The following is a 12,640-nucleotide window of genomic DNA, read 5'->3' on the forward strand; positions in this document are numbered from 1 at the left end:
ATGCCTCCTCTTAACGACACAGAAATGGAAGTCCTTAGATTCCTCCTTCTTGGGATCCCCGGACTGGAGAAGAGTCACATCTGGATATCCATTCCTTTCTCATCTGTGTACCTTCTTTCTTTGATGGGTAATTTTACCATCCTTTTATTAATCAAGACAGAGCAAAGCCTCCATGAACCTATGTACTATTTCCTTTCCATGCTCTCCATCTCTGACCTAGGGCTGTCTCTCTCTTCCTTACCCACAACTTTGGGACTATTTCTATTTGATGTCCATGAAATTCATGCAGCTGCATGCTTTGCCCAGGAATTTTTCATCCATCTGTTCACAGTCAGTGAAGCCTCTGTACTGTCTGTAATGGCATTTGACCGGTACGTGGCAATCCGCAACCCTTTGAGATACAGCACTATCTTAACTAGTTCCAGAGTTATCAAAACAGGGGTTTTTCTGACATCTAAGAATATTCTTTTGATCCTTCCACTGCCCTTTCTCTTGCAATGGCTGAAATACTGTCATCAAAACCTGCTCCCCCACTCCTATTGTCTCCACCAGGATGTCATGAAGCTGGCATGTTCTGATAACACAGTCAATGTCGTCTATGGACTCTGTGCAGCACTTTCTACTATGCTGGACTTGGTGTTTATTATCTTCTCCTACATTATGATTTTAAAAACTGTACTGGGAATTGCTACCCCTAGAGAACAGTTCAAGGCCCTCAACACGTGCATCTCTCACATCTGTGCTGTGCTTATCTTCTATGTGCCCATGCTGAGTGCTGCAATGCTCCACCGGTTTGCCAGGGATGTGCCTCCTATGATCCACGTCTTCATGGCTGATATTTTCCTGCTGGTGCCACCCCTGATGAATCCCATCGTGTACTGCGTGAAGACCCGTCAAATCCGAGAAAAGGTTGTGGGGAAGCTTGGTCCAAAAAGAAGCTGATCAAAGGAATGAGAAAGGGAATGAATATCTAAGTGGTAACTAAATAGATATTGACTGTTTCAGTGGGAGAGAGTACAATGTACTAGAGGGGTCTTGTATTTTATAGTCAGATAGAGCTCATAGAGTGAATGACTTTTGACACTCAGTACCCTAAGTGCCCTTATTCCCCCATGAGTTTGTGAAAATTACTTCAGGTCTCTGATTCTAAGATTGTACATCCAATAATTTAAGCCTTAAAGGAAGACTGGGAGCATCTGCTTCCTGCTTTTAAAAATATGCCAATAAAATAATATGAGAAAAGTACCTATATAAAACTTGTCTTAAAAAAAAGTATTCTCCTACTTTTCTTTATATTCGTAGCAAAAAAATCCTATTAAGAGAAAAGCTGAATTATTTCTTCAATTTTATTGAAGATGCAATATTTGATAAAATTCATAAACACCTTGCATAGGCTTAATAATTTTAAAATATGTATACTAACTGCATTTTTGGATGGATATAAATTCATACTACAAAAGCTATTTTTCTGGAGTCATACTATTCAGTTACATTATTACAAAGGTCATTTTTTAAAAGAACTCTAGACGACCATATCTCCATTGTTTATTTTAGTGACCCATGTTACAAAAAAAATACATTTATCTTCTCATGGGAACATTCTTAGCTCTGGCTATTGCTTTTTAAGCCTTTTCTGCATATATACTTTACTCCCAGTTCTTAGACTCAGCTAATCATACCCATTCTCTAAAGATTGTCTTTTTTTATAATTTAAAAGTAATTAGTGAAGATCTTACTATTTTCCTCAATCTTTTATCTAAGTAAGACTGCATTTTCACTATGAAGTCTTTCCTGACCATTTCCAGCCAAAATACACTTTTGAACTTCTCTTAAGTATCAATCTTTCTGTCTTTATTAATCATTTTACATATGTAAATTGCCTTGCCACCCTAGAGTCCCAAATGTTGTTTTTGCATATATAACCTGTGTTTGTAAGGCCTTAAACAATTATTTGATGTTAGAATGTGAATCTCAGGAGACTAGTGATTGTCTGCCTTATTTACCGATTCATACTATTTGCAGGCACATTGAGAAGCCCATAGTATGAACACAAATAACTGTGAATAAATAAATGAATGAACACTTAGCAAACATTGAGATAACGTATGCAGAGTCACAAAAATCACACATACTCAAATACGCACGCATTGTCATCTTTAATCCTGAATTTATAATAATTTCTCCAAATTTTATATTTTCTCAATCCTTTTAAATATTTTCCTACAATAGTCCACAGAGATCTTTTTAACATCATAGAGAAATAAGGTTTTTTGGTGACTCATTCACGTCTTTGTTTGTTTTCTTTGTGTCCAACACACGCTTCAATGCCAATGTTTGTCTTAGATTGTAAACAAGGCAATGAACTTTTATTTTTATAATGCCATGAATAATTATACTTGATAAACCTCTTGAGAGGAACTAGTGAAAATGATGTTTATTTTGATAGAGAAGAAGTTCATTTCTTAAAGCCAAAGGTCAGAGTAATTCAAAAAATGACTTTGGGGACTTTAACTGCGAAGAAAATTAGGTTTCTTGACCGGGAACCGTATTCAAAATTAGCTGGATAGCAAACCACTCCAAAACTAAGTGACCCAAAACAACAATTATGTATTTGGTCATAGCTCTGTAATTTGTGCAGAGCTCAGCAGAGATATCTTGTCTATTCTCCACAAGTACCAACTGGACACCTTCACTGGGATGGAGGATACATTTTGAATACAGTTCATTCCCAAAGCTTGCACCTGATGCTTGCTGTCAGTGTTGAGTTTAACTAAGCTCCGACATATGCTTCTCCATGTAGCTTAGGCTTTTATGACCATGTTAACTGGTTTCCAAGAAAAACTGTTTTCAGGAACAATAGATAGCATGCCAGGAAACAGGATAGAAACTTCTCATCTTTCTAAGGCCTATAGCTGCAACAAATAAAAGATAATTTCCACTGCATCTATTAGTTATACATTAATGGAACAAGCTCAGATTCAATGGAAGAGAAATAAATTCCATCTCTTGATGGAGAAAGTGATACATTATTTGGAGCTGCCTTTTATCCAACACAGACCAGAATGACTATTTAGTTTGATAGTCATTTTCACAAACTGCAAATTATGAATCAGTGTAGGCCTCCACCTGTGTGTCTGTGCCTGCGTGTCACTGAGCACTAATGGAGACCATCCGGGAGTTGTTCAAAATGGAACACCTCCATCCCAGAGTTGTTCATAATAACTGCTATTTCAATTGATCATCGAATATGACAAAATATGATTACTTTGCATTCTTGTTCAGCTCCCACATTCATTTCTCTCAGGGATCAAGGAAGCTGTGTATAAGCATCTTTATATGCAGTGTTCTGAAGAAAATTCACAAACTTTTGACATTGAGTGTAGGAGGGAAACCCCATAAGTGCTGTGGCAAGGGTCTGAAGCCTCAGCCTGTTCCCATATAAACATTGATTTATGTGCACGTGTCCTTATAGTAGAACGATTTAGAGATAGCAAGGGGAGAGATGCCAGATGTAGGTGACGGGGAGGAAGGCAGCAAATCACACTGCCACGTGTGTACCTATGTAACAATCTTGCATGTTCTTCATATGTACCCCAAAACTTAAAATGCAATAAAATAAATGGGAAAAAAAATTGATTTAGAAAAGAATTAGAAATGTAGGCACATAGTTATTCCTTTATATAATCATATATAATCTTACAGTTACCTATAATCATAAAGATATATACTCGATATAACCTTTAATTTTACTAATGACTATCGATTGGGTTATGAAGCATGGAACTGAGGTGACATTGTGAACAAAGTGATCCTAAGGCAAGATGCTCTAAGCCCTCTGCCACGCCCTCATAAGGGCTGCTGGAGGGTGCCTCCGCTGTGCAGCAGCGCCAGCGCTGTGAAAGCACCAGCTGTTTAGTCAACTAGGGAAGGAGATGTCCAAAGTGACGGAGACATCTCCTTCTTTGGGGGAGTGAGGAGAAAACTCCGCTTCTCCAAGCTCTTGTGGCAAGGCCTGACAGCTGTCAGGGAAGCCGGCAGACATCCAGGGGCTTAACTGTCTCTACGTGATGCTGTGCTTCAGTGGTCACATTCCATGTCTACTTTCACGCCCTGCTTCTGCACCTGGTTTCTCTTTTTCTCAAGAATTAATAATAGTAATATAATCTTAGTGTCCTTGATATTTCTGACAAATATGCAAAGAGCGATGATGCGTCAGGTTTTCTCCTCACCTCGGCTACTTGAAAGTCTTGGGCCCCCTATCTTCAAGACACGTGATTTACCTGACCCTGTCACCGACCACCATTACCTCACCCTATCTTCCCTGCCCACTGCTTTGTATTCAATAAAAGTCAGAGTGTCCAGGCACTCGGGGCCACTGCAGGTCTCTACGCGGTTGGCAGCAGACCCCCAAGCCCCAATTCTCTTTTCTCTACCTCTGTGTCCATGTCTTTTATTTCTACAGTTTCTCATCTCCACACCAACAGGGAGGGGCTCACAGAACCCTATAGGGCTGGACCCTATATCTGGCATGCCAACGTGGGTGTTTTCCAACGTGGGCTTCTCCCTTGAGGTGTGAAGGTATGCCTTGAGCGTGGAAGTGGAGGATTTATTGACGAGAAATTCCTGAGGACTGCGACTGATAAGCTTGTGGTAAGCTTAGGCAACTCAGAGGAATTCGGGGTAACCATGGGACAACGGAATACAAAGTATTCAGCCTTTCTTAATTTTATTAAAATTCTTATTTAAAAAAGAGGGGTTAATGTTTCTTCTGATAAACTCTTTCAGTTATTTGAGGTGATAGATCAGTTCTGTCCTTGGTTCCCCATTGATGGAACCTTAGAACTTAAGGATTGGGACAAGGTCAGCAGCTACCTTAAAGCGGCTCAAAAGGAAGGGCATGTTTTTCCTGTTACAATCTGGTCTATTTGGTCTTCTGTTAAAACTGTCCTTCAGTCTTTGCAGACACAAGAATAGTCCTTGGAGGTCAACTCCTCCTTGCTCTCTTTAGAGGAGGTTGAAGACGTTCTTGAAGTACTTTCTACTGAGAACACTGCCAAGATAGAGGAAGCCATTGCTGATATGGAAGCAGACCCAGCTCTTTTGGATCTGCTTCTACTCCTAAACTTTTAGCACCACCTTTTGATGACTATGAGGATCTTACACGTGAGTTACACACTCTTAATTGGCAAAGCTCTGTTGAGCCTCCCATGCAACCACCGTCATGGTCAGAACCTTCTCTGCCTGGCTGTGGGCATCAGCCCAGTAATGAGGCTAAGACTTTGCCCTCCTGTAGGGCTCAGCCTGCTAATCAGGCTCAGACTGTCTTATCTCTGCCTTCCGTGCATCAGGCTCCTCAGAAGCCTGCTCTGCCCTCCACTGGTCAACCTGATTTGCAGGAAGCCGTGTGCAGGCCTCGCTATAAGGCTCTCAAATTTTCCTTTCAACAGTCCAATTTCCTTTCCATTCTGGTCTGGCCACGACTGTGGTTAGCTCCCAAAATCAACAAATAACATATATTGGTGAAAATAATACTTCTCTTATGAGAGCAATTGCTCAGGCTAGGGAAAAAGCAGATGTGCTACTTACTCACATTTAGTAAAGCACCTCTTAAGAACAGGAAAAGTTCAAGTTCTCTATCAGTTGTTTTCAATCTATCTGTGCTTTCTTACTCCGTTCTTCTGTTGCTTTGTCTTTCATTGCTTCATAAAGAAATAGCTGAGCAAATAGGGATGAGAAAATTAAAGATAACCCAGCTAAGAAAAAAGAAAAAATAAATGAGGAAGAAGGAGTCCGTCAGACCCTCCTCCATATTTTATCAAAGAGTGGCCAGATCCACCTGACATTCCTCCATTAGAGGAATCAGAGGCCATTTCAAAAGTGAAACTTGCAGCTCCAGCAGCAACCTTTAAGTCAGCCCAAGGCCAACAAACACTGCCCAGGCAGGGTGAGCAAACAGCACAAAGACAAACAACAAGCAGCCGCTGGACGGGGCCAGGTCCACAAACCTACACACTGCTTTCCGCAGGTGTTCCACAGTGAAATTTTGTATGTTCTTTGCGAACAAGTAACATCCCAAATTGTAATTTTCTACTAAAATTTAGGTAAAATTTAAGTATTTGTAAGACCTTTAAACGTGGCTCTTTTAAAATCTGATTTAAGTAAAGCAATAATCTCTATAGGGAAAGAAACTACAGACAGCCCATAAATTAGTAAGGAGCAATTAGAAGCAAGCCATATAGCTTTGCTCCTCAGTACAAAAGAATTTCCTAATTAACTGATAATTTGCAAAACCTTCTTAATATCTTAAACGTCAACAGCAGCAACAAGATGGTTCAAGGCTTCATGCCAAAAACCTTGCAGGCAAAAAAGTGCAACACTTGTACCAGCAGGGTAAAAGACCACCAGCCCAACACAAAATCCTGCTCCAGCCAGAAAAATGTTACAAAAAGGGTTAAGATATGTCAAAAGATAGAAAGAGAATGTGTGTGAAAGAAAGAGAAAGAGATAAAGAGGTAAGGAAGGCAAAGAGAAAGAGAGGCCCAGAAAGTAAAATACAGGAAACACATAAAGGGGTGAAGAAATATTTAAAAAGCTATAAAACTGCACCCTTAGTAAGGAAGGTTATAAACCAAACAAAGTTTCGCATGTCTAAGTTTGTCAGTGAAAGTTGTAAAAATGTCATAAAAGGGCATTTATGTAAATAGGTTGTATAAATTTTGATTTCGAGGTTTAAACAAGTTTTAAAACATTAATTGTAAAAAAAAATTTTTCGTGAATGTATTAGTTAAAAGTATCATCTAGTGTTTTGTAAACTAGACATTAAAATAAAGCACAACAGATTTTCTTAAACCACTAATCTGCTATTTTACAAAAATTACAATCTCTTACATGTTACTGTTGATACTTTCTCTCATTTCATCTGGGCTATGCGCCAAACAAGAGAAAACACAACTCGTGTTAAAAAATATTTGTTATCTTGTTTTGCTGTTATGGGCATTACACAAAAAATTAAAGCAGACAATGGCCCTGGTTACAGCTTCAAAGCTTTCCCAAAGTTTCTGTTACAATAAAAATCTTTTAGTATTCCTTGCCCGCAGATCACAGACATGATAGATTTCCATTTTAACACTTGATTTTTGTACCTCATGACATTATCCAAGTATTGGAGTTTCCCAGCCTCTCATGATCTCTATCCTCAGAAAAGAGCCATAAGAACTCTTCAGGGAATTCTCAGACTCGGGAAAGGCCACTGAAGAGAAGCTTCTGAGCTCTTCAAAAAGACCTTGAGTCTAAACAGGGAATATTCTTGGAGCTGAGCTACTAGCAAACCTGAGCTCTGGATGGAAGTGTGTCCTCCAAGCCCTTTTCTCTTCAATTGTCAGGGCTCAGGTATGCATTGCAAGCAGAAGCACATAGACAACAGTCAGAACACAGAGATCACTAAGCACAGGGAACCTGAGCCACACACTGAGCTCTCAGTCTTAGCAATTTGTTAAACCCCCTCATCATGTCAGTCAAGGCAGTTTTGAGGGGCAGATGGACTCGAGATTGACCTGTGGTTCTAGTACTAGCTTTGTAATTTTGTTTAATCTTGTAAAGCCATGTTCATCATTTTGTTTAATCCTTGCTACCTCTCATCTCTTCTCTCATCATTCGAAGCACTAGTTTTTCTACCTTTCACCTTAAATTGTATCATGTGGATTTGACAGCACTTTGTAACAATTAAGCTCTACAGTAAGTTAAGGTTATGATTGTACTTGGAAGGTATTTTGGAGACTGTTGTAAAGACAGATGCTGATAATAGTAAACAACTTTGTGTGCAACTATGTGAGGAATACGAGCAGAGGGAATCAGAGTCTCATCAGAATTATTGCGCAGCCCACCTCTTTTCTGTCTCTGTCATAAGCCCTAGGATGACATTTCTTTATTTCATTAAATAAGAGCTGAAAGAGCCACGTGTCATGTAGTTTAGTGGAGGAAATCAGGTGACACTTCTCTGATCCACTGAACTGGAGGTAAGTGCTATTGAGAAGAAAATGGACAGTAGCTGTACTAAATACTATTCTGTGTCATTCCTACTGCATTTCATCTCTTTTTATCCATTCACTCATACATTTACTCAACATGTATTGAGAAGACTTTAATTAAGTTCCAAATCTGTGCTAGGCTTGTGAGCTCTGATGATATGGCAATTCCATTTCCTGGGCGTGAATCATGATGTGCTTTTACCTATTTTATTCCTCATGCTTTGCACACTTGCCTCTTACTCATATCCAAATTATAATATGCAAGGAATGTATTTTGAAAGTGAGAAAATAAATGGGATGGAGTATTATGATTGTAACCACTCACTAGGTAGGCAGGATAACTCTTCTCTGGAGACACAGAAGTGAAAATAGATGACCTCTAAATGTTTCTGGTATTTCTCAAACTCTGAAATGGCTCAGAGCAAGATAGATGGAAATTGTGTCTTCTGCCTGAAAAGTCATACATGTATTTAAACTTTTATTTGCATCTTTTTATTGATAGAGAATTTTCTCTTCTTTATCACTATTTCTTATTAAAATATGTTGCCATTTTCTCACTTCATCAATGCTGTTAATCCCATAAGGGCTTTCATCACTGCTTAAGCTGCTCATAGCAAACTCTGCAAATCCTTTGATAGCTGCTTTTTCCTTCACAGCCCAGCTCCCTTCCAAGTCTCCACATCTTTCCTTTATTTCTTCTTCTTTCCTTGCCATCTCTCTTTTATATCCTTTTTTTGCTTCTCTTTTGAAATCATAAAACGAGAATGGTTTTATTCTTATATTAATTATTATGCTATTACTTTATTGTTACTTGTTTGCATTTGAAATGTGAGTGGCAAAAGCTAGAAGGATGATATTCTTTCTTCAGTAGAGGACCTTCAGCATGCCTCTACTTTACCAGGAAAAAAAGAAAATCTTTTGAAAGAATATTCTCAACTTCCTATCTTTCTTTCCTACAAAATCCTAACATTCTCATCCATCTGTAGATTTTCTCTCAGAGGGAAATGACACAGATGATAAACTTTTTACTTAATCCTCCTCACCCAGTAATAAGTTAAGCCCTTATAATGCTTTTTCAGTCTATTGAAACAGTCTCTGAAAAATTAACCACGACTTAGTCATTGTAAGTAAAATGATAAAATGATATATTAAAAAAAAGAAAAATACCTTGACCTACTTCATCTTTTTTTTTTTTTTTGTAGTCAACAGTGGTGGCTTGATTTTATTGACATTGTGTACTATTACTTTCATCCTATTTCTCTGATTCTCCGTTCTCTGTCCCCTTTCTAGTTTTAATATTATGACCTGCCCTCATTTAAAAGTTACCAGTTTTATGAACTAACCCATCTTTCCTTTTCACCTGCATCTCCTAGGAATTTTCTCCATATTCATGGTGCATACCTGTAACTCAAGCCCTCAATCACACCACAATCACTATATATAATGTCCTCTAGGCCCTCTCCCCAGAAATTTCTTTTTAAAGTTAAATTCAGCAAATCCCAAACTGGACTTGGTCTCTAAAACATGTGTCTTCTATTGTTATCATCTTGACTTATTGAATGCTACTCATATAATGGAAATATCTATTTGTAGACTTTTCCAAGACAGGAAAATCATGGGGTTTAAAATTTTATTTTTTTAATGTTCTCTTATAACAGCTAAAGTACTGTGCAATCGTAATGGAAAAATATGGTTTAATTTCTAGTAACATAGGCTTTGCAGTACACAGTCAGGGTCTAAATTTCATCCTCAGTCCTTACTTGCTCTGTAAACTTACCCAGGTCACTTTACCTCTCTGTGTCACAATTTTCTCACCTGTACCATGCTCCTAAGAATAAAACTTATAAGATAAAATTGCTGTCAGAGTTGAATGATGTAATACACATTAGGCATTTACAAAATTAACAGGTTCGTAATGTGTTTAATACATGTTATCTAATATGATTTTAATGCATATAATAAACAATGTACTAGTCACACTACACTTATATATATAAAACACAATGGAGCATTTTTCAATGCAATTGAATAAAATTTATGGAGGCAGAACAAAGGAGAACTCAGTTCAGATATTACAGGAACAGACCTGGATACCTACATGTCATATCAATCCAAGCCCCCCGGGCATAACTCACTCTGAGTGCCTTCCGATTTAGTTTCCTCATTCTAGAGATTACAGGCTTCTGCTGATTTCAGATTTTTCTCCTTTTCTCCATGTGCTTCAGACCTGGTGTAGATCTCTTCTGCCTCCCCATCTCTAGATACAGTCCTGGCTTAATTGCCCTGCTATTAGAGAAACACATCTCTCCTCATATCTCTCAGAACTAAGTCCCAAACTCCCCTTTTCTAGAATTGCTTTCTGAAGTCCAAGATTCTTCCAAGATGTTCCTTTGTTCCAGGCTTCAGATTTGCCTACTACTATTTGCCTCCTCACCCACCAAAAGCCTCCTTCCTAGACCCAATAGAAAAGGCTAATATATTAGGCCCCCCCACCCAGTTCTTCCCCATGCCCTCTGCAGACCCTTCCTTACTGGCTGGTCATGGGACATGTAGGTGAGTGAAAATTCAACCTTGGCACTTTCCAGGAATCTCATCATATATTGCAGGTTTCTGAATCCAAGACTGTAAAGCTATGACAATTCTTTGTAATAGCAGCTTCCAAAGAGCCACTTTCTTTCTGACGGGCTTCCAAGGTCTAGAAGATCTCCATGGCTGGATCTCTATTCCCTTCTGCTTCATCTACTTGACAGTTATCTTGGGGAAACTCACCATTCTCCACGTCATCCATACTGATGCCACTCTTCATGAACCCATGTACTATTTCTTGGCCATGCTAGCTTTCACAGACTTAGGCCTTTGCCTTTCCACACTGCCCACTGTGCTGGGCATATTTTGGTTTGATGCAAGAGAGATTGGCATGCCTGCCTGTTTCACTCAGCTCTACTTCATCCACACCTTGTCTCTAGTGGAGTCATCAGTTCTATTATCCATGTCCATTGACCGCTACGTGGCCATCTGCAACCCACTGCGTTACTCCACTGTCCTGACACCTGCACGTATTGTCAAGATGGGGTTAAGCTCCACGCTTAGAAGTGCCCTCCTCATCCTCCCCTTGCCATTCCTCCTGAAGCGCTTCCAATACTGCCACTCTCATGTGCTGGCCCATGCTTATTGTCTCCACCTGGAGATCATGAAGCTGGCCTGCTCTAGCATCATTGTCAATCACATCTACGGGCTCTTTGTTGTGGCTTGCACTGTGGTTGTGGACTCCCTGCTCATCTTCCTCTCATACACCCTCATTCTTCGCACCGTTCTCAGCATTGCCTCCCGCCAGCAGCGACTCCGAGCCCTCAACACCTGTGTCTCACATGTCTGTGCTGTGCTGCTTTTCTACATTCCCATGATTGGGTTGTCTCTTGTTCATCGCTTTGGTGAACATCTGCCCCGCACTGTACACCTCCTCATGTCCTATGTGTATCTGCTGGTACCACCCCTCATGAACCCCATTGTCTACAGCATCAAGACCAAGCAAATTCGCCAGCGCATCATTAAGAAGTTTCAGTTTGTAAAGTCACTTAGGTGTTTTTGCAAGGATTAAGTTAGAGTAGAGAGAGGAAGCCCATGAGTTTCTGTTTGTTTGTTTTCAGCTATGCTGTGGCAAAACAATAAACTGTTGATTGTCAACAAAAAGGCAATTGGATGTGCAACAGAAGGCCCTGTGACCAGGAGAAAATTACCTACCTCTCTGTTCTCCAGTTTCCTCAATTGCAGAAGAAGCAAGGAAATAATTATAATACCTGCCTTCCTTGTAGGAATGTTGTAAAGATTAAATAATTCGTGTCGTTTTCTAATACAGTATCTGGCAAATACACAGTTCTCAATAAATATTAACCATTATGATTGGACAAAATCTGAAACAGTACAAAATTTTCATCTTCAATTATCTGGCCAGTATCATTTCATTGATGATCAACTTTTTAAATATTTTAATTAATTAATTTTATGTTACTTTATTATAATTATAAATGTTATTCATTTACAGAATATTTGTACATATCTACATCTACACCCCAGGTAATGACTTTTCATGATAGTCTTTACTAAGCGTATGCCCACAAAATTAAGAAAAGGAGAAGATGCCCTGAAGTTTAAGGGAAGTTATCAAATTGAAACAACACAAAATTATTCATGGGTAGTCTTCGAAAGATGTAATTGAGATTGAGGATTATCACCTACTGAGTAACTAGGGGAAGCTTGATTGCTTCCCCTAGTTATGATGGTAAAAGTGGGTAAAAATATAAAAGAAAATTATGTGCTATTTTATGCTTATTTGTAAGATGTTTCTCTCACATCTGTATCTAGACATATCAAACAAAGCCTGCATGAACATACAAGTACTACTGTTTTTCTTTCTTGGTGTATTTTGATATTTGTCAGCATATATATCTGCTGTGTCACACTCGTTTGTGTTGATACATATGTCTTAGTTGGCCAGTTTGTATGAATTCATTTCTGTACATTATCACATATATCTAGATACAGAGAGAATGAAGTTAGTAACTCTTTATATATTCATGTAGGAAGAAGTATTCTCTGCTACAACTTTATGTGGA

At 38.9% G+C, this 12,640-nt stretch overlaps 2 protein-coding genes across 2 annotated transcripts; both read left to right on the forward strand.

Moving 5' to 3' along the window:
• LOC108307392 (olfactory receptor 51A7-like) lies at positions 1-1,240 on the forward strand. The gene has a single exon (XM_017532790.1). The coding sequence runs from the start codon at positions 1-3 to the stop codon at positions 940-942; it is 942 nt and encodes a 313-aa protein (XP_017388279.1). The 3' UTR covers positions 943-1,240.
• Positions 1,241-10,597: 9,357 nt separating this feature from the next.
• On the forward strand, positions 10,598-11,682 carry LOC108307449 (olfactory receptor 51G1). The gene has a single exon (XM_017532813.2). The coding sequence runs from the start codon at positions 10,660-10,662 to the stop codon at positions 11,623-11,625; it is 966 nt and encodes a 321-aa protein (XP_017388302.1). The 5' UTR covers positions 10,598-10,659; the 3' UTR covers positions 11,626-11,682.
• Positions 11,683-12,640: the final 958 nt, after the last annotated feature.

Source organism: Cebus imitator, unplaced genomic scaffold, assembly GCF_001604975.1.
Source record: "Cebus imitator isolate Cc_AM_T3 unplaced genomic scaffold, Cebus_imitator-1.0 Scaffold79, whole genome shotgun sequence".
Taxonomy (NCBI): Eukaryota; Metazoa; Chordata; class Mammalia; order Primates; family Cebidae; genus Cebus; species Cebus imitator.